The following is a 22,441-nucleotide window of genomic DNA, read 5'->3' on the forward strand; positions in this document are numbered from 1 at the left end:
ACCCAGGGCAGAAAACAGCCTACATCAGATCTGAGCATGACACATCTTAGCCCCCACCACCAGAGGGGGCAATCACAAGGCGTACTCTGACTGGCCTAGATTGGCCACCGTGTGGGCAGCAAGTCAGAGCACACTGCTTGGCTCAGCCGGGGGCAGGTGCCCATTCCCGGACCTGGTGGTGTTAGAGACTTGACAAGAAGGAAAAATGAAGAGTAGTGGGTTCCAGGGAGCAACTGCAGAGAATCTGATACTTGAAGGCCTTGCTGGCTGCTAGATGCCGCTGTCAAGAAGGCACCATCCTCCAGTTCAACTGAGCAGACTTTATTGAGCACCTATTAAGTGCAAGGCACTGCGCTAGGTGCCGTGGGAAACACAGAGAGTGAACACAGAAAGCCCTGCCCACGAGGAGCTCACAGTCTAGAAAGAGAGGTAAGACAGAGCACACAATCAGCCGCAGCGACACCAACCAGAGCGGCAAGTGCCGAAAGCAAGACAAGTGCTGTGGGGTCACAAGACACCATGAGGCTGCTTCTGCTCAGAAGCTTTAGGCAAGGGTACAGAGGACCCAGGGCCGGGCCTTTGAGGGGGAAGCCATCTGGGAGAAAGGGCATTTTTAGCAGAGAAGAGATTCACTCGGAGTGGGAGCCCACAGGTAACTGAGGAAATTGTGCGGCTGCAGTGAGTGGACAGATGGGCTATACAGAGTGGGCCATCATGTACAACTGGGAGGTAGACTGCCAAGGATACTAAGCTCAGGAAGGTCTAAACTTGATACTCTGGTCAAGAGAGCCACTGGTCACTGCAAGAACAGGGGTGTGCAGAAGCGTATCTTCAGAAGATAAATCTAGCAGCTGTGCAGTCTCAAGGGGGTAGTTAGAGGCGGGAAAGCTGTGAGGTGGGCTGACAGGTCAGAGGCTGATGCCCACAGGGAGGCCATAAGCACAAGATGCGGGGTGGGGGGCAATGGCCAAAAAGGGACAACGGTGGATGCGGGGACCTTGTGGCAGAGTGGGTGGGAAAAGACAAGAGAACAGATGCAGGCAGAGGGTCTGGGGGGCAGTGGGTCTGGGGATGTCTCAGGGCTTCTAGGTAGACCTAAATATGCACTCATAAGGGGCAGGGCTGGAGCTGGGAGTCACTTCAGCAAAGAGGGGGCGGTTCGAGTCAAGGAAGTGTGCTGATCTCTAAGGGTGAGTGTGTCTCAAAATGTGGTCCATGGACCACCTGTGTGGGAACCATCCAGGGAATTTGCTGAAATGGCAGATTTCCACGCTTTGCGCCAGAGCTACTAAATAAACCTCTGGGTAGTGCCCAGTCATCTGTATTAAGAACTGCCCTCCCCATCATGCGTCCCATAGCTGGTCTGAAGTTTGGAAACCACCTGTTGAGCTGGTCTTTCTGCTGAACTGGCCTTTAAGTAAAAGAAGGAAAAGGAATGAAGACTGTTTAGGAGTGAGGGAAATCTCAGAAAATAGGGAAAGTAAGGGTCAACAGATGCAAAGAGTCGGACACGACTGAGTGACTGAACTGAACTACTCCTTGGAAGGAAACTTATGACCAACCTAGACAGCATATTCAAAAGCAGAGACATTACTTTGCCAACAAAGGTCCATCTAGTCAAGGCTATGGTTTTTCCTGTGGTCATGTATGGATGTGAGAGTTGGACTGTAAAGAAAGCTGAGCACCGAAGAATTGATGCTTTTGAACTGTGGTGTTGGAGAGGACTCTTGAGAATCCCTTAGACTGCAAGGAGATCCAACCAGTCCATTCTAAAGGAGATCAGTCCTGGGTGTTCTTTGGAAGGAATGATGCTAAAGCTGATACTCCAGTACTTTGGCCATCTCTTCAGTTGACTCATTGGAAAAGACCCTGATGCTAGAAGGGATTGGGGGCAGGAGGAGAAGGGGACGACAGAGGATGAGATGGCTGGAGGGCATCACCGACTCGATGGACATGAGTTTGAATGAACTCTGGGAGTTGGTGATGGACAGGGAGGCCTGGTGTGCTGTGATTCATGGGGTCGCAAAGAATCAGACAGGACTGAGCGACTGAACTGAACTGAACTGAAGGGTCAACAATGTCATGCTATGGTTACTGAATGTGGACATGCAGATTCAGGATTGGGAAAAGGTTTCCGAATTTGGAAACTGACTGGTCTCCAATGACTTCCCTCGATTCATCCCATGTGATGGGGTGGAGGCCAAGTTTGCAGACACAGAAGTGAAAAGTGGGAAGGGGAAGGAAGGTAGCAATGAACAGAGATCCTTAGGGAAATCAGGTTGTTTTAATCTCAGGATGTGAAATATGTAGGGAATAATGAGAGAGGTAGATAACGAAGAAATGGGGTAGTCAGAGTAACTAACCAAACAAACTATAGCTGGGAGATGAGAGGAGATGGGCTAAGGGACACAGGATGGAAGAGGACAGGTGGGGACATAGAGGGTTGCTGGGGAGGTAGAGGTGGGGAGAAATTCCTTAAGGAAGGCTGTGTCTCAGACATGTGTGGGAGGCAGGCTGGGCCTGAGGTGGGAGTGGTGCCAAGGCCCAACTCCAGGGGGCCCAGTGCCATTTGCCATGGTGGGGGGAAGGGCATGAGACTCAGTGGGGGTGGGGGTTCAGAGCATCATGGATTCTATGTGTGGATCATATTCCACAAATGCCACAATAAGCCTAAGCAATAAAGCAAGATTATCCCTCCTCCTACTGACACCAAAAGCTACAACAGGTCAGCGGAGTCCCTGGTGACAGTCACACCCTGCTAAGCCTGCCAGAACAATGCTGACCCTTCATCCAGGACGGCCGAGCCTTCTTACTGTTTTTCTAGCCACTGGACTGTAGGGTCTCAAACGCTGGCTACTTGACAGAAAGACCAAACCAGTCTTTCTGCTCCCAGGTGGCAGTCTGGGGTGTGGGGAAGAATGTAGGCCCAGAGATCATTCAGCATCACTGCCTACTTATTCTTTTCTGGACAACTTCTCCGAGTCTACTGAAGGAGGGTGGCACCCTCTGCCCTGCCTCCTGCTTCACAGGAATGCCATGGAATACAGGATGCAGAGTCACCTGGAGGAGTTACAGGAAACACTGCTACAGACAGTCCCCAAGGTGGTTCCAAAAACCTACCAGGGGAGGTAGACCGGGAGTATCAACACTGAGCCTAGTATTAAGAGGAGTCTGAGAACAAGTCATGACTTCTTGAAATAATGGTTTGAGAATTGAGCTTTAAAATATTAAATTTAACTATACTTGACAGATTTCAGAAAGAACTGTGGATTCTGTTTCATGTTATAATTTACCAAGGTAAGTCAGTAATGCTTTTCTGAAACTCTTCCCACTTACCTTCCGCACTCTTCCTTCCTGCACCCAAGAAAGAGGAAAGGGCTGGTGGAGCTCTCAGAGACAATACTAAGATCACAGAGGCTTATGTAATTCAAAGGTCAGGTCACTTCTAGAGCCTAGAAAACTCCTGACCTCTAGGCCTAGCCAGCTCTACTCAGCATCAGTGGCGCCTCAGCCCCCCTCCCAGGAAGACCAGTGGGTAAGTCCTGGCAATCAAGGCATGCCCCTTGGGTCCTTCTCTGAACAGCAGCAGTGCTGGATTGGCACGGCCACTTGACCTGGAAGGTAAAGTCACTGTGAGGGGGACCAGGCCTCACACCTCTGCTGTTGTTTTTTAAAACCATCATTTGTGAAGCTGAGGCACAGGAACTGTGACTGAAGTTGCCTTCTGTCCTCCACGTGCACAGCTGGATGACTTGGGTATCCTACCCCCAGCTGACGACCAGCTCCACACCAGAATGCATCTTAAAGGCATCCAAGAGAAAAAGTGACTGAAGTCCGAATCTGGCCACCTGAGGACTCTGGACTCATTCCTGGAGGGATGCAGGATCATATGTGCCTAGAGGGAGCACTGGGGGGAGCCAGCCAGGTCTGCTCATGGCTAACTAAGTCCCTTCACCATGAAGAACGAACTGGTACTGAGTCCTCTGGAATTGTTTCTGGGGGCCACAAGAGATGTGATCTACAAGGCAGATGTGAAACTGATTGTGAGCAGCCTGGGGAAAGAGCAAGTATTAAATACAAAGCCCTTTGAAGGTCCAGAGAACAAGAAAGATGTTAACAGTTAATTATCCAGAAAAAGAATTTTCACTGACACAGAATTTAGGCAACACTGAAAACACAATACTAAGATATCAATTCTGAGACAGACCCATAGGAAGGGCAGCTTAGGAGAACACTAAAGAGATTAACACAGGAAAAATAAATACAGGGCTCTGGGCCCCCACAGAAGCTACTAATGCTATTTATTGGCTTGGGTCATTCTTGAGAATAGAAAACCAGTTTTTTGGCAAAGCTGCACAAACTTCACATGGGGCATCTCCCAAGGCTGTGGACACCAAACTACTGTAATAATGACGCTCTTCACTGAACTTCCTCACGTCCCACTAGCATCTTCAGAAGCTGAGATGGGACTTCTAGAGCCAGTCAGGGACTGAGTGCTGCGTGTCCCAGCCATGCACGAGGGATCCAGTTCACAGCTGTGGACTTGGGCGCGTCCAGACAGAGGGCACTTGGAGCCTCAGTTCCCTCTTCTGCCCGGTGGGAAGGGAGGAAGGGCTGGACTACGTGGGCTCTAAAGGTTCTCCCAGCCGGATACTCCGTGCGTCTAGCTCTGCCCTGGTCATTAACGATGGCTAGGCACAAGGTGCCACCTAGTGGCATCACCTGTCCACTCTCACAAATGGCTCCAATCAAAGACCCCAGAGGAGCAAAATTAACTCACACGGACTCTAATTCCAGGGGCGAGGGTAGAGGAGGCTAGGAGGGTGAGCACACTTCATGTCAGTGGACGTGACATAGTCATCTCAAGAAAATATACTTTAAGAGTTCTTGCTTTCCCTAAGAAAGCAACTTTTTTTTTTTTTTAAGAAAGGCTAATCATATCCATTTGTCAATATTTTCAGCATTAAGGAAAATAGTTTAAAAAACATAAAAATGTAAGTGCACTCAAGAGTAACTGCTATTAAACAGTTCTGAACAGGCAGAAAATGTAGACTTTCCTTTTACAGAAAATGTTAAATCCGTAATAGCAGCATAATGTATATATATAAAAAAGCTGGTTTTGAAAACCCAGATTTTTTTTATACACAAAACATCTGTGTTTTTTTTTCTCCTATACACTACAACAGCATTTCCACTGGGAAATTGGTTTTTTCACATTATGTCACTTCCTGCTGGCACATGCAGATACTAGCTTGAGTGTGTGTCTTCAGCCCAGAGCCCCAGTTCCCAACAGCCTTCAGTCCAATACCATGGCGGAGAGTGCGTTCAGGTCTTTCATGTATGGATGAGCTGCCAAGATCTGGTCGATTTTCAGTTTTTGCTCCGAGTCAGGGAAGATCTTCAGAAGGGCTTCCCTCAGCTCGTTGGTTTCTGCAGGAGATCTCTGTGCTGGCATGGGCAGATTCTGCTGGATGTTGGAAAGGTTGGGCAAAAGTGGGAAGCGGGGTTGCTGAGGAAGCCAGTGGCTGGGTGGGGTGCCCTGAATCCGGGTCGGAGGCTGGTGGCTGGTGCTGGCTGCCTGGGCGCCAGGGACTCTGAAGCTGGGGTCAAACATGCCCACATTTGGCAGGGCGTTGAGTAGGGGCTGCATATCTCTGTGAATGGAAGCAAGCCCTGGTGAGCTAGGTTAGGAGACAAACAAGAAATCTGTCTAAAAATATCTGCTTCTGACTCCAAAACTCAAGGAGCTACTCCCTGGCCTCTGAAGGCAAGAGAAGACTGCAAGCCATGGCAGGGAGGGCAACCACCCACAGACAGGCCTGTGGGGATGCCGCTAACACCAATTCCAGCCCAGTCATGACAGGGAATGCTGGCTCTTTATGAGCCACTCCATTTCCTGGCCTGCTGCTGTGAGGACTGACCCCATCCAGCTGCTTGGCTCTGAACCAGGGTGTACCAGGAAGCTTTCAAAAGATCTGGACTCAGGACCATACTCTCTTGCAGATTCAGATTCTCTGTGGGGCCAGGCTGATGGGGATCTTTGGGCAGAGAGGCTGCCTCCCCAGCCCCTCAAGTCTGAGTGAGATGTTGGTGTCCACAACTTGAATGCACATGAGTGTGTCTAGGGCATCTCTACCATTAAAAAGCCCCCCACCTGATTCTGCTTGCAGTAGAGAAATGGGGCTGCTGAACACTTTTCCCAACTTCAAAAGCTCAGTCCCTCCGTTGGAGGCGGGGGGTGGGGGGGGGCGGGGGCGGAGCGGTGCGGCAGAGGGTGCAATGACTAACTTTGTATTCAATGCGTCTTATGTGAGTAGGCAAGACTGACCCTGCTGCCAGGCTGCTGAGGCTGGAGAAGGAGACAGAACTCTCCTTCCATTAAGTTTGACCCATGGACCCTGATGCTTGCACACAGGTCTGAGGTCTTAAAGCCTAGCAGAGAATTTCCAAGTTAAGACTTTGGAAGAAAAAATAGGATGTATGGCCATTCAGCAGGTGTTCAAAATGGCTGCCATTCTCTTGGTGGAGGTAGGTAGAGAAGCAGGACCTGTGGGAACGGAGTGTGTAATACAACACAAAGGCTCAAAAGAGAAATGATTCACAAGACCTGGGAGTGAAATCATGCCAGTCTCGTGTGCTGAAGACACTTCTGTGTGAGCCACCTGCCCTTTCCAATCCAAACCCAGAATCCCCCAAAGGCCCTGTCATAAACGGAGAGGATCAGCTCTGAAGTCTCACTGTCTTGAAACGCTGGGGGAGCTGTCTCTCACTTCTTTCAGCTTACACCCCTTTCAGCTGAGAAATACACAGAAATGTAGCTTATTTCACTTTTTAAAAAGAGAAAAGGCCTATCACTGGGGAATACGATCTGTCCACTTAAGAATGGACAATGTCCATTCTTGAGAATTCTGAAAATGGAAACATGTCTTTAAACACAAACAAAAAAACCCCAATCTACAAGAAAGAAAACCTAAGCTATCAAATTAATTTCAGACAAACATAGAATACTTGCTTCTCTACTCAGTGAGGTAGATAGCAACAGTTTCCCAGGTAGTGACTCCTGAATAGTAAATAAATTCATATAAGCATAAAACATTCAAAGTAAATGACTTGGCAAAATGAACTGAAAAAGATACTCTCACACACACAAAGAACCTAATTAGCATTCACTAGTAAGTGACCACTAGCAAAATCTGCTCTGTCTTCTTTGGCCTACAGAAAGTCTGGCTCTCCATCCTCTCTTCTGGGATTAAAACCAAATGGACCACAAATGAAGATTTGGTCTCTGGAAGACATTCCACCTGTATTTCACCAGCACTAAATTTACGGCTAGTTTTTAAAATAAAATACCATTTATAATACTCAGGGAGAGAGTGCACTTGCACTTGAAGCACAAACAACTGAAACAAATTTGTAAACACAAGACAATCTGGAAAAGGAAACAAATACCTAAGGAAGACTTCCTTCCGAAGAAATTCTTCTAATCGAGGTCCACTTCTTCCCAGAGGGTCATCAGGAACCATAAATATGTCCCCCACAAAGGTATACTGGAGCAATCTACAACAGGGAGAATAATTACAGTGTGGGAGAAAAAAGTAAATTAAAAGACTGCTTAACCGAATCCATCTGCAACGCAAGAGAGCCCGGTTCAATTCCTGAGTCGGGAAGACCCCTAGAGAAGGGATAGGCTGCCCATCCCTTCTTGGGGTGTTCTTCTATCAGTATTCCCTTCTGTCAGTATTCTTGGGCTTCCCTTGTGGCTCAGCTAGTGAAGCATCTGCCTGCAACGTGGGAGACCTGGGTTTGATCCCTGGGCTGGGAAGATCCCCTGGAGAAGGGAAAAGCTACCCGCTCCAGTATTCTGGCCTGGAGAATTCCATGGACTGTATATGTATAGTGCATGGGGTCACAAAGAGCTGGACGTGACTGAGACTTTCACTTAACCACTAAAGCAAAGAAAACCAAACACACCCCAGTGAAACCACTTTCTCTTTTGCATACAAATACAACAGAGTAAGAAACTTTTACCTACTGGCCCTCTTATTTCTTACCAAGACTTTCAGATTTTTATCTGGGCTTGGGAAGCAGCTTCTTTTCCTAATATAATGTTCAATATAACTTTGAAAAACAAGATGGAAAGACTGTCACCTTAGGATACAATGGGTGCTCAACAAAGGTTTAATTTTTCAATAAATGAGCTCATGAGCAAACCTACTGATGTTCTTTTAAAAAAGGGAATTAGTGTATGAAGAAATACTGAAGGTCAGTTGAATATGATTTATCAAGTCTAGAAAAATGTTTTAAAAAAAGTCCAAATGCCTGATTTGCTGCCTGGATCTTGGTTTCTGCCTTGCTTTATGACTTCTGAAGGCAATGGGTTGGTGTGTGACTGATTCTTCACTGCACTTAAACCTTCTATGCATACACAGATGAATGTCTGATAAATACTGACAATGAGCTCAGGGCACAAATCCAACAGAAACATGTGCTAGAAGATTAATGGCTTGTTAACTGTGCCCAGAAGGTCAAAGACCAATTCTTACTTCAGCTATCACCAAAGTTTCTTAACAGCATATGGGTCAAATGCATATAGTAACTAACTTTCACCTGGGTATCATATTCTAAAACCCTCTTATGATTCAAAAAACATAAATATCAGACAAGAGGCAACCATGAAACCCCCTAGACAGGTAAGTATGTAGTTACACTGGTTATATACCAGTTATACACAATCTCAAGGTATGTCTTTTAGATTTCCGGCATTTATGACTCATCCCTGGCACTACCATAAGACTACTGGTTTTTGGTAAGTACTTGTCAGATGATGCTTGTTTACAGAAAGTCCTGGAAGCCTGTGCTCACTGATCTTAATGTAGCTGAACACACTCAGGGTGTCATCACAAACAGAAAACTTTGTTATTTTGGATATTCAATGTGCTTTCAATTCAGATGACTAAACTTTGATGGTAAAATGCTCAAGAAAAGTATCAGATATTAAAAACTAGAAATATTCTTTCCTTTCCCCAAAGTGAAAACCCAGTCAGCATACTGATTTTGGGACTATCCTCTTGCTGAAATCACAGCTGTTATCAAACTTAGCCTTCATATTTCACTGTTGAGTAAAGCCTGGGGGAGGCCCAATGACTTGCTCAAGTGTCCCTCGGCATCAGGCCATGGTCAAACTAGGTAGTCATTTCTGCTCCATCACACAGTTAACAGAGCTAACTGGACCACAAAGATACGCCTCTTGCCAGGGGACATTGGTCTACAGAAGACACCTGTGGGCACCAGAGCACGTTCACACATCACTTGCTGGTGTTGCTGCTCTGTGCTCAGTCCTCCCGCTTCCTGACAGGGGCCAGCTACCCTGTGGATTGGAAGCATAGTCTTATGATACCTTTGGTCTCCTGAACTGCTTCCAAGGTGGACAAAAAACAAACAGTAAACAACAAAAAACATCTCTGACCAAAGACAAAGAAAAAAGTATTACCTTTTTGTAATTATTTCTCTCCAGGAGACTGACTCGGTCACAAATTCTCTGAAGTTATCATTTGTTACAATTATGCCACCAGTTTTGTCCGCTAAGTGTAGTAGAAACCTATGGTAATATAAGAGTGGTTAAAACAGGCAAGCAGGCAGCCCTGGTTCAGAGTAGCTTTACTATAAAAAACAAAAGCATTTCCTCTTCACAGAAAAATAAAACAATTTAACCAAGGCTGGGATGCAGAAAAGTTAAGCCCCTGTCAAGTGAACATCAACTTGAAATACTGAACACCTGAAATTACTAGAATGATTATAAATGAAGGCCTGGTTTTCATAAAATCTTTTTAAAAAATAATCTTAAGCATAATTTATACATTTTTCTAGACAAGTTGTATTATCAATAGAGTGGTAATATGATAATGCATGAGGACTAGAGAAGGAATGAATCAGAATTGATGCCTGTGAAATCACTATTCAGTTTTCAGTTGCTAAGCTATGGTACTTTGGTTCTAAGATTAGCCTTGCCACAGTCAGCCTTCCATTTTTTTTTTTTAGCCTAATGCACATTTTCTGCCCTGACTTAAGAGATGTCCAGAACTGCCATTAGGTTTAGTCCAAGTTATAGATCCATGCAAATGCAAATTATGAGAAGATATATGGTGATCATATGGGCTTCCCTGGTGGCTCAGAGGTTAAAGCGTCTACCTGCAATGTGGGAGACCTGGGTTCGATCCCTGGGTTGGGAAGATCCCCTGGAGAAGGAAATGGCAACCCATTCCAGTATGCCTTCCTGGAGAAGCCCATGGACGGAGAAGCTTGGTGGGCTACAGTCCACGGGGTCGCAAAGAGTCAGACACGACTGAGTGACTTCAATTTCACTTTTCACTTTCATATGGTGATCAAAAAGTGTAACAAGTAAACATTACAGAGAATTCTATTTCATTATTCGAGATTATTCATGTTCAAACCCTCTCAATGAGAGATCTGTGAGGACAATATGAGTTTCATCCCCTAGTCAGGATGACCACATTTGTCTGAGGCAATGCAGATAATGAAACAATAAATAAGTGAAATCACTGAATTAAAGGTGCAAAACAACTGCTTTTATTATCAGTAGGGGGTACTTAAAAGGAGATCAAAAAAGCCTCATTAGTTTCAGAAATCTTAGGAACCTTGATAAGTAAATATGATTTAGCATGAGTATCTTAAATTATTTCTAATTGGCATGAACAGTGAGGAGTAATGTTTGTCCACAAGTATTAACGAAAATAGGCAGTAAAGCTTCTGGGCGTGTACTGTGAATCAGGACACATGTTCACATCCGCTAAAAACCCAGAGAGCCATATAAATTAAGTGAAAACATAGTTGACATACTTGTGTATGCATTCAAATTCTGTAGGTGTGAGAAGGAAGCTGCTGCGTTAAAACCATCTGAAGGCGCTTCGTGAGCCTGGCAGTCCAACCTGCCTTTTCACGTGAGCTCTCCAGGGTCCCTGCCCAGAATCTCTGGAGCAAGGGTAGTCCCTCCACCCCAATCTCCCAATACTTTCTCACCTACGCCCCTACCCCCAGGTGCTTCCTCCTGCATTCTTTCATGCCATCTCGGATTCTCCCCAGATCTGCTCTCTCATACCAGCCTGGTGAAGGGCAAGGGGTTGTCAGTGAGGAGGCCCTTTGGACCTTTTGCTGAATGTCTGTTCACTCCAAGTTCTCTTCCCCTGCCAAGCTCCTCTTTTCATCTCTCACCCATCTGACCATCATTCACTACCTTGGGTTACAAGCTAAGCACTGTCTTCAACGTGAGGGAGCACTGCGGTAGAACAATGAGGCAAAAGCACCAGGGAGCTGTAAGTGCTGGAGGTCAGATGAAAAAGGGTGAGGGCAGGAGAGTAAAGAGCAGGAGGCCAGCACTTCAGTTCCCAGACACTCGTCTCAGCACCTGCTCTCTGAGCAGTGTACCAACCTAAGAAACGCAGCTTATTCCTTTAACATGAGGGGCAGCTGAGACCATCTTCTATTATATGGAAGAAATACTGAGGGCTCAGGCATCACAATGACAGACTAAGTCACCAGCCAGATATAACCAGGAGGAGACAGAGGAAGTGTAAAAAGCACTCTTGAGGCTGCCACACTAAGACAAGACAAACATTACTTCTAGGAAGTATTTAAAAAGACTACAACTCAATATGGGCTTTTTACTTACAGATTCTCAGCCATGTTTTATTAAAAAAGTTTTTTAACTCAATAGCTTCTTTGGTAATGTCCCTGAGTGTATTAGTATAACCTTAAAGACTATGAATGTTAAAATTCTCAAACTCGGGTCAAGCATGTCCTTTTAAGAGGTAGATTCAGGTGCCTGATGAACTGTCTGGTGGAGCAGGTGGCTGGCTCCTCACCACCCCACACCCACTTTAGAAAGGAAAACAGCCTTTCATACCTGTCATCATGAGAAGCAATTCTTTCTCCAAAGACCATCCGTGCAGGAGTTAAAGATAATATTCCAAGCTCCTGGAGCTGGGTTAAGAAGTGCTGTTCTGTTTATGGAATAAGTTGAATACACATTCAGAAAAAGGCTATCTACCCAGATGTTTGAATAAATGAAAGCATCCCAAATGTTTCACTTGGAGACTTGTGGGTAACTTTTTTTCTATTGACTCACAAAGATTGCATTTTATGAACTTACTGGGAAGGGGGGAAAATCAAGGAAGACATATTCCAAAACAAATGTAATGTAAAAATTGACTTTAGCTATTTTTTAAACTTAAAAATGTTCAACTTATCTGCTTCGTAAGAAGAATAAACCATAAACCTATACATAAAGGATCTTACTATTAAGAACTTTTTCTCCGCTACATTACAAGCAACAGAGGACAAACAGAGTGAGGGCCAAGTCCCTGAGAGAGGGCAGAGGTTGGAATAGAAGAGGGATGCCAGAGAGGCAGACAGACTGTTCTGTCCTGATCACAAGAAAGGTCTGCTTGGTCCCTATTCCAAGAGTCTGTCAAATCTCCCTCTGATTGCTACCCTATCTAAACTCTTCTCTGTTATTGGTACAAATATTTACTGATTTTCATGGGAGTGGGTCATGACAGAGAATAAAAGAGGGCCAAAGCCACAAACGAGTAATAGGCAAAATAGCAGCTACAGGCTCAGGGTAATCACTACTGCATTCCCTATGATGGTACTCACCACTGACTTAGGCTGAAATGTCCTAACACAGTGCTTTATGGCTCTAGAAATGCAAGCACATAAGGCTTACAAGACTCTTTCAGGGATCCTACTGCAAAATGACTGAAATGAGTAGTTCTGCCTCATTCTCAAGGACCCTCTGCTAGGACAAATACACTTCCCCTGAGGAGGGAAGTTGGGATACCTGGGAAGTGTCCTTTTACCATTTCTACCTCAACAGCGACTAAGTTGTATTACTTCCTGCTGAATGTGCTGGGTGGGTCCTGTTCTCACCCTTCCTCCTCCCAGTCTACCTTTATTTCCAGGTAGTCTGATGCATCAAGCTGCTTGGCACAGCCCTTTCACCAATCTTCCTATTAAGACCCAAGAAAAGAAAAACCTTAACTTTCTCTGGATATTTCAGGATCCACAATAAGTTCAAATCTTTCGTGTGTGGCCTGCAGGTCAGCCATGCAGTACCACACAGTGAACATAAATGACTTATATTAAGCTATTAAACAAACTGTTAAAAAGACATCCTATGGGAGGGTTCCAAATTTATCAAATGATCATTTTCAAAAATACTATTTAAAGAGGAAGAAACCTAGCCTCGTAGAAAGACATATTTAATCAACTTTTTAGAAAGTCAAAGAAAATTTTTGTGATATATAATGAAGACTAACATAACTTTTTATATAAACATCCATTAAACTTTCCATCCCTCCCCCAAGTATGTCTTATGCTATAAAACTCTCAACTGATTTTTTTTTTAAACTGGATGCAACAAATTTAGTTTTGTTTTTAAAGCTGCTGCCTATGGCACATGGCACTATTCTAAGTAGTGTGTGTTGCAATTAAGAGCCAACTGATTACCTAATTATTAGTAAACTGGAAAAATCAGTTTGTCTCACCTGTGACATTAGGATCCCGCCTTGTTCTCCACTGTGGAACAAATACAGTGATGTTTCTGTTGCCGAGCTTCCAAAAATATTCAACCGCAATTGCAATTCCACGACAAGAAAAGAACTTTTTCAGACCATGGCTATATGAAAATAAGTAAAATTTATTTCAGTTGAAAGCATGTTTAAAGCATGTTAAGTTTTACCAGGATAAAGTGAAAAAGTAAAATCCACAAACAACAAAAACAATTAGGACAATATTTCCTTTAATAGTTTGCTGCTTTGCAAAGCCAAGAGAAACCACGACAGGAGATGTGACTCAACAGCTTCGTGATTTCGGTTGTATTTTATTTAGTTGATTTGAGTGTGCTTCTGTGGTAGAGGGCAGTTTGAGCTTCGGGGCTATACTTGTTTACTACACCTTTTATGTTTGGTTTAGATGAAGAGCCCATTCTAGAGAGTCCTAGTCCACTGGCCTCCAAGAATCTTTGATGAATGTTAGAAGGAATTTGTGGCCGCAGCAGAAGCAGCTATGATCAGAACGATCCCATGACATGTTCTCACCACCACAGCTTCCAGGGGTTTCAAATACATCTGCCTCCATCCAGGAGGGCTGCATCCCCTCTCTGGACAACTGGGAAGCCAACTCAGTTTACAGCTTCCAGGAAACGAGCTGATGGCAAGGCTCACATGGAACTACCTGGGGGCCATGGCACGTGCTTCTCGTGACGGAAGCAGACAGCAAGGGGAAAGTAATTAAATAAGGGACAGTACTGAACATGAGTGAGCGCCAGACATGCCGCACCACAGAACTGCCAACTCTAAGAGAGGGGCTGGAGCTACATTCCATGTTTACCAGAACATGGTGGCCAGATCGGGCCCTTACTTTGTAACTCATGGTACAGAGGATTAAAAACTGTTTCCCCACCCCAAAACCAATTTCAAAACAAATGAAGAAAAATATTTTAAAATTATTCTCCAGCAGTTAAGGAAAAGCAGAGGTTTTAACCCTTTCAACTAGCCCCAGCGGTATGGTCCCCAGCTAAATCTACGTTTTCATGGAGCAAGAATGGGCTGGACCTGTAACAAGCATCTAACATCCAGAAGAGTGGCTCAGAAATGCCTCCTTTTAGAGGCTAAAACCCACTCTTCTCAGTCAATCATAAATCAGACTCCACAGGCATCAGCTCCACTCCAGGAAATGTACACAAGTAAACAAACCCATTCTTGATGAAATAACTTAGCAGTGGCTTGTTTATCTAAAAGCGTTTAAATATGGCAGGAATGTAGCAATATGACACTTGTTACTGGAAAATTGGCTTGAGGCAGGTAGTTTTTGTACAGAGGGTCTTAGTCTTGAGAGACATGCACTAAAAAAGCTTATTAAGTGCCTTCTTAGCTAATTCATCAGACACAAATGTATATGAACTCTTTTTCCTCTTTTCCTTAAATGTTTCTGTTGACAGCAACAGCAGAAACTAAGTGGAAATAAAGTCTCAGTCCATTCCTTTGGGTCCTGGTGGTTCAGATGGTAAAGAATCTACCTGCAATGCAAGAGACCTGGGTTTAATCCCTGGGACAGGAAGATCCCTGGAGAAGGGATAGCTACCACTCCAGTATTCTTGCATGGAGAATTTCATGGACAGAGGAGTCTGGTGGGCTACAATCCACAGGGTCATGACGAGTTAGACACGATCAAGCGACTAAAGCTTTTGAAGGAAAAGGAGGGAAATGACAGTAGATAAAATTCTACTGCCCTGGAACTCCTCCCAAGCTTAGAGGGGGAAAGTGGAATTTCTAGAAACATTAGCACGAAAACAAAATTCCAGGGGCTTCCCTGGTGGCTAAGTGGTAAAGAATTCACCTGACGAAGCAGAAGACACGGGTTTGATCACTGGTCTGGGAAGATCCCACAAGCCTAGGGGCAACTAGGCTCTTGACCCTGTGCTCTAGAGCCTGGAAGCCGCAACTACTGAGCCCACGTGCCAAAACTGTTGAAGCCTGTGTGCTCGAGAGCCTGTGCTCTAACGCAACAAGAAAAGCTACCATGACGAGAAGCCTGCACACTGCAATTAGAGAGCAGCCCCTGCTGTCCACAGCTAGAGAAAAGCCTGCGCAGCAAAGCCTATCAGCACAGATTAAAAAATAAATGAAAAAAAAAAAAATTCAAAGGGTTAGTTATCCTCAGTGATTAGAGCAAAACATTTTTAATACCCTGAAAAATTTCTAGAGCTGATTCAGGAATAAATAGCAGTTCAAACTTCCGGTAAAGAACATATGGACTAATTCAGAAGACAAAACAACAGAAATAAAATCAAGTAGAGCCAAATTATTGAATTTAAAATAATAAGGTCCCACTTTTATTTTCATATTATAATCAAGCAAAAAATGTGCTGTCTCCTAGCCTCTCTGTAATCACAGAAAAGCAACTTGCTGACAGGTAAACACAGACCAAATGTCTTTTTTGACTCAGAGACAAAGGGTACACATATAATAATACCTCTCTACCCTGGTGAAGGCCAAAGCTCTAGGGCTCCCAGATGCAAATAGAGAATTAACAGATATTAAGCCTGAGAAGCCAGATGTGCAGGCTCTCAAGGGAGATTTAAACTTCTGTTTCCATATACTTGGAGACAAGTTACACCATTGTGTTGTTTTCCTCTTCTGTATTGTAGCAGACACTCAACTAGAAAGAAAAGGATTCAAAGCAGAGAGGAGATGGGTGATAAATACCTGATAAAACAGATTAAAATGCAGGGCCATCACAGAACCAGGCAGGGCAGTGTGCGGAAACAGAGAAAAACCCTTTCTGAGTTACCCAGGAAAGAGGAATTCTTTTCTGTAGCCTCCATTTAATAACAAGAGCCATGGAACCCTGATATATAAGACTACCATGAAAAAATGGTTACAATATATAGGCAAGTGAACGGACAAACCTCATCTACATGGAAAATGATCTATTCAGATAAGTCAGGTGCTCTTTGCTGAAGTTTCAGACTGACAGAGACCAAATGTTATCTGGCCACTGCGGTGATGTCTAGCCATACACCACATACAATTTCCATTTACTCATCGTTTGACTCATTCATGGTGACAAAGGGGAAAAACCAAGTAGAGATATGCATAATCAGCAGCATTAAATGGGGTATTTCGGAATTTCTCACGGTGTGTTAGAAACTGCAGACATCACACTGGCCTGGCAAATAAATGAGGCTTTGCAGAAACCCAGGGATGAGTGGGCTTGAGTGGCTTTAAGAAAGGGTTCAAACCTATTGCTCAAATACTCAAGTTTCCTTTTTAACTACTTCCCCAACTAGCTGGGTCAAGCTAGTGAGGTTTACTCAGCAGTGCTTAAGCAACTCAGGAGTAATGTATCCAATGGCTCTAAGGTCTAAAAATTTAATCTCAACTTCTGTGGGAAGAGGTGGGGTGTACGATGGCTCTGGAGAACTGTATCATGGGTCAAAATTTTGTAGCTGCATAATCTTGGACAAGACTTTCAAGCCATTTCATGTTATGTATATTACAGATAATTTTTACCTCACAAAACTGGTGTAAAGGTTATGTTTTCAAAGATAAAGTCAGTACCTGATATATAACAAGTGTTTCAGTTTTAAGATTCCAAATATTTGTTGAAATGTAATCCAAATTGATTTACTACAGCAACTGGAAGACCAAGCTATAAATAGGTGGTGAAAAGTCATTTAAATAATCCTAATCTTCATTAAGTCTTTAATTCATTCATTCATTCAACACATTGTCACCGAGTGGTTACTATGTGCCAGGCACCATGGAACTTGGGGATAGTTCAGTGAGCCGAATACACATGAATCACTTTTATGGAATTTATAGTCTGTAATTCCCATTTAAACTGAAGCAGCTGATTTAGAATGATAATTTTTTTTCTGACTCAAAAAAATTGAGGTGAAATTCACACAATGTAAAATAATCATTTTAAAGTGAATTTAGTATATTCACAATGTTGTGTGACCATTTGTATCTTGTTCCAAAACATTTCCATCACTCCAAAAAAAACCCCTGTACCCATTAAACAGTTTCTTCCCAGAATAAGAGTTAATTTTAATTACTGACATTTTGAGATCAATCTCCATCAAATTAAGTATAAGTCTGTCTGCCTAGGATAATATATCCTTTGTAAAAGAGTTGCTTTTAATTGAGACATCTATGAATTCAAAGTAAATTAAAATCCTCTCAATCAGCCTGTAGTTTCCCTTAGTGCACTAATCCAGTGGTTTTCAAAAGAAATGGCACTGTACTGAACGAGGTTAGGAATTATGTAACAGTGTTTTGGGGTGTCACAATGGCTTGGGGGCATTATGGGCAAAGTAGGAGGGACCAGATATGCAAAAACATCCTGTTCTGTACAGCCAGTGTGACTATAAATTTCAACAGTAACTCCTCTGAGAAGTACACTAGTTACTACAAAAAGGCTTTTTAAAAGTATCATTATCATTGTTCATTCTATCTTAATTTGCATTTCTTAGTCTTTGAACACCAATTTGGGAAATCTCTCCACATACAGAAAAATGAAAAAGGATTAATATTACTCATAATCGTGACCTAAATTTTATATCATCATTAGGCTCAAGAAATTGTAACAATGAGGAACTGCTGTAGGGCTTGGGCTGTGAGTAATTGAAATTGTACTTTACATTTTTACTTAGATAATGCCATACAGTTGTGGGCCATTTGCTGGGTTCCCCCCAAAAGAACTGCCAAAAGACAAAGTGAGATGGCAATAAACAGCATTATTTGGAAATGAAGACAACCAGATTACATATTTTTACTGCCTATATTCACTTTTACATGTGAAGTGCTGGCATTTTCTTTTCTTATTTTTGAAAGCAAAGAACAGCACCATTCAAAAAATAAAAATCAAGAGAATCTTTATATTTAAAAAATAGATACTAAAATATTAAAATATTTATAGATGGAAATGAGATATCTGAAAATTCCTTCAAAATGGGTGAAAGGCAGCAGGTGGGGCACAGATGAAACAAAGTGAAAGGACAGAACGAGACAGGCCTGAGCTGATAATCACTGAAGCTAGGAGACGGCACATGCGAATCTCAAATGAATGTGAATTCCAACATGTGTGGAATTCATCATATCATCTTCTTGTGAATTTCTCTGAAAATTGTAACAAAAAATAACAAGTATGTAATAAATGCATAATTTAATAATAGTTTTCAATTCATTTTTCAATTTTATCAAGTATTCCTGAAAAATCAGGGGATTAATTGATGTTTTAGAACTCCTAGGAAAGAGGTCATACAAGCATCCAGCAATTCAGGAAAGTACATATGACCCTTAAACAACACAAGTTTGAACACAGGGTCCACTTAAACATGGACCTTTTTTCAAGAGTAAATACTACAGTACTAAAAGATACAGAACAGCTTTATGGAGGGCTGACAATAAAGTTAATTCTGACCATGCAGGGGGTCAACGGCTCCCAACCCCACATCATTAGAGGGCCAACTGTATTTCAACTTCTCCTTCATTCCATGTCCAGGTGCCCCTTTTCTTGAATTGCAGCTACTTAAAATGCTAATCCCTTGGACTACAAAAAGATCCAACCAGTCCATCCTAAAGGAGATCAGTCCTGAGTGTTCATTCGAAGGACTGATGTTGAAGCTGAAACTCCAATACTTTGACCACCTGATGTGAAGAGCTGACTCATTTGAAAAGACCCTGATGCTGGGAGAGACTGAAGGTGGGGGAGAAGGGAACGACAGAGTATGAGATGGTTGAATGGCATCACCAACTCAATAGACATGAGCTTGAGTAAGCTCCAGGAGTTGGTGATGGACAGGGAGGCCTGGCGTGCTGTGGTTCGTGGGGTCACAAAGAGTCAGACACGACTGAGCGACTGAACTGAACTGAACTAAAGACATCTTCAAAATCAGTAGAGTGACTGGTTTTGAAAACCAGAGAGAGATTTTTACCTAGCAGTTGTTGAAACAGCATGATAAAGATGTCCTTTATCTCAGGGCAAAAACTTGTATCAAGTGAAACCAAGCAGGCTGAAACCCATCTGAGGTCAAACAGCTGGTTCCCAGTGGGCGGAAACTCTGACCCCTACATTCTCCTTATATCACACTGCCCCTTAGAGTTCTAAGACAGGCTAAATAGAAATGATCATTTAACTTCTTTAACTATACAAACTTTCAGTAAGAGCAGAGGCCCATAAAGAAACACAAACTGAAGAATTCCTTTGAAAGGAAACTGCTGTCACTCTTATCAACAAAAGTATAACAGAAGTACATCATGCCTATTATCACTGCACATTCTAGGGTAAAGACCTGGCATGTTGTACAGAAAAAGAAAAAGAAATCTCATTTTTGTTTTAAGCTTCATCCTTGTATTCAGAACCCAGTGGTGTTAAGACAGCATTAAGAACCTGAGGATTTAAGTCTCTATACTGCTTATCACTGGGAAATGCAATGTGAAAAGCCAAATTTTCTGTCATTCCCTGTCCTCAGAAATATAGGCTCAGCAGAGTGAAGAAAGAGTCTACAATGCCAGAGAATGGGGTCAACTACACACAGGATAGTTCCTATAAACACTGCAATTCTGAGACACGGCCAAGAGCCCTATTGAAAGCTATAATTTGAAGAGAGTGGACTTACGTAATCGCAACATTGCTTCCATCTATAACAATGTGCTTCAAATCCGTCCTCCCTGGTTCATTTTTTAATTCCAGCTTGTAGGGCACTTTCAGAGTATCTCGAAATCTTTGAACCCCCGTAACTGAGCAATCAATATGCTCAGAAGGTCCCGCCAACCTAGCATCAGTAACTGAAGGTAACAGCTGGGAGAGCGGCATCGGTGGAGAAAGGGGTGGACAGCCGGGCTTAGACTGAGGAGAGCTACAACACCTCGAGCGGTTTTCACAGGCAGACTTCATACTATTTGGAAGCAAAGGTTCTGCTTGCTGCTGCAAACCATTTTCAGGAAAAACCGGAATTCTGGGCTGGTGACTTGAAGCTCCTCTTGAAACAAAACTGACAACTTCTTTGGGACTTGAAGGGACAACAGCGGGTAAAGGGCCATCGGTCTCAAGGTCTATGTTACAAATGTAGTTCTGATTTGAACTCCAGATTTCTTGTTTCTGTTCTACTGGCACTGTTCTGAAAGTATTAATTTTGCAATTTGAGGTACATGGTTTTGATTCAACTCTGAATGGTAACTGAGAAAAATTTTCCACCGTATTTTGCTGTGTGTGAGTTTGTGTTTTCTTTGGAGTGGAATCTGCTGTAAGCTCATTTATGCTGCTACAGACACCTTTATTTTTGGTTCTGCTGGTCTCTGGATACACAGTACCAGGTGAAAGTTCTCTGTCTCCTTGGAATCTTTTATTTTCTTTTTCAATTTCCTCCAAGAGTAATAACGGTTCAGTAGATGGCCCATACTCCCTAATGACCTTTTCAACAATTTCTTGGGAATAGCCCATGGTTTTAAAAAAGTTCACGAGAATGTTGTACTCCATTTCCTCAGTAGTGTCTTTTACGTCTGGACTTAAATTTTCGGCTTCAGTAGAAGAATCAGAGACGTCAATGATTACACTTCCAGCTAATGTCTTACCATCATGTAGAAGCTCTCCCTCTTCAACATTTTCCAAAGAAAACTGTTTCTTGGTATGCCTTTCTTCAGAATCAGAAAACCTCCTCTTGTGACAAACTCTGTCTTTGGAAAGTGCCTCTTCATCTGGGGTTACACCATTTATTGGAACAAAAAGTACATCTTGTGAACTAGAAAAGACTGTGTCCATTTGTTTTGTGAGCTCAGAAACGGGAGTCCCCGCTTTATTTCTTGCATCTTCCTGCACAACAATTTCATCTCTGGAAATAGTCAGCCCTGTGGCAGCATTCTGTGTAAACTCTGCTTGTGCAGAATCTCTAATTTCAACAACATCATCATCTCCTGTTTCAAATAGATTCTCCTCACCTTGGGTGAGTGCCAAGAGTTCTTTTTTCAAGGAAGTGGGTAAAATTAACAAATCCATTGTGTAACTGTCTGCACGGGCTTCAACGAATTGTTTAAATTCCCTTTTTACCTCTGATTCTTTCTGGCTGTTGGGTAGGTTCTCATTATTCTCAAAGAGCTTTACAAACTGCTGAATGTGACTCCGAGCCATGACCACAGCTTCGGCACTTCCCCTGATGCCAAGGAGACCGATGTCGAGAATGCAGAGATCGGCACAGGTGTCCTGAATCAAGCTCTTCAGAAACAGGCTCTGTGCCCCAACAAAAATGCAGTGCATGGCCTTGGGATAACATTCTCTTTCTTCTAGTTCAGGTTCACAGATTCCTTTAATATATTCCTGTAAAGAGAAGATAAGAAATTAGATCAATTTATAAAACCACTTTACAGCACATATTATGTTACATACAAAATACAAATACCAAACCTTACAAAAGTCAAAAGCCTGCTAATATCTTTGAAAAAAATACCATGTTTTTAAAATAAAAGATATAAGCTGTTTAATTGTTTTCAGAGGAACTGAAAACTCTGCATTTAAGCGTAAAAGGCAGGTATTTGTAACATTTTCAATAGTGTATCTTGCAATGCAATCTTTAGGAGTTTGCCCAGCTGCACAGTTGATAATGACCAAGACTGGATTTATTTACACCTATAAAGAATAAACATCTTTGCTTGCTACAAGCTGTCATTTATTACTACTATGACATAATTCAGAAAGGAGTTAAGTCAAAGGATTTACTCTAAAACAAACCTTGGCTTTTTCTTTGCGACTATTGTTTCCAGATAAAACAGACTGATTTTTGAAGGCATTTAAAACAAGATCAGTTTAACAACAAAAATTTTTCTAGCTGGCTGGAACAATGTATATACCCTATGTAATTTTA

At 42.9% G+C, this 22,441-nt stretch overlaps 1 protein-coding gene across 2 annotated transcripts in view; it reads right to left on the reverse strand.

Moving 5' to 3' along the window:
- Positions 1-305: 305 nt before the first annotated feature.
- The window catches only part of N4BP1 (NEDD4 binding protein 1), a 57,849-nt gene continuing 35,713 nt past the window's right edge, over positions 306-22,441 (reverse strand). For both annotated transcript variants that reach the window (XM_086349482.1, XM_086349480.1), the window contains 6 exons: positions 20,204-21,897; positions 13,563-13,693; positions 11,921-12,017; positions 9,491-9,598; positions 7,450-7,557; positions 306-5,654 (listed from right to left, as the gene is read on the reverse strand). In XM_086349482.1, coding sequence (XP_086205608.1) covers positions 5,297-5,654; positions 7,450-7,557; positions 9,491-9,598; positions 11,921-12,017; positions 13,563-13,693; positions 20,204-21,897 — 2,496 coding nt within the window. In that variant the 3' untranslated portion in view covers positions 306-5,296. The remainder of the gene's footprint in view (positions 5,655-7,449; positions 7,558-9,490; positions 9,599-11,920; positions 12,018-13,562; positions 13,694-20,203; positions 21,898-22,441) is intronic.

Source organism: Bos grunniens, chromosome 18 (genome assembly GCF_055505025.1).
Source record: "Bos grunniens cultivar Pamir isolate PY7600 chromosome 18, Bosgru_T2T1.0, whole genome shotgun sequence".
NCBI lineage: Eukaryota > Metazoa > Chordata > Mammalia > Artiodactyla > Bovidae > Bos > Bos grunniens.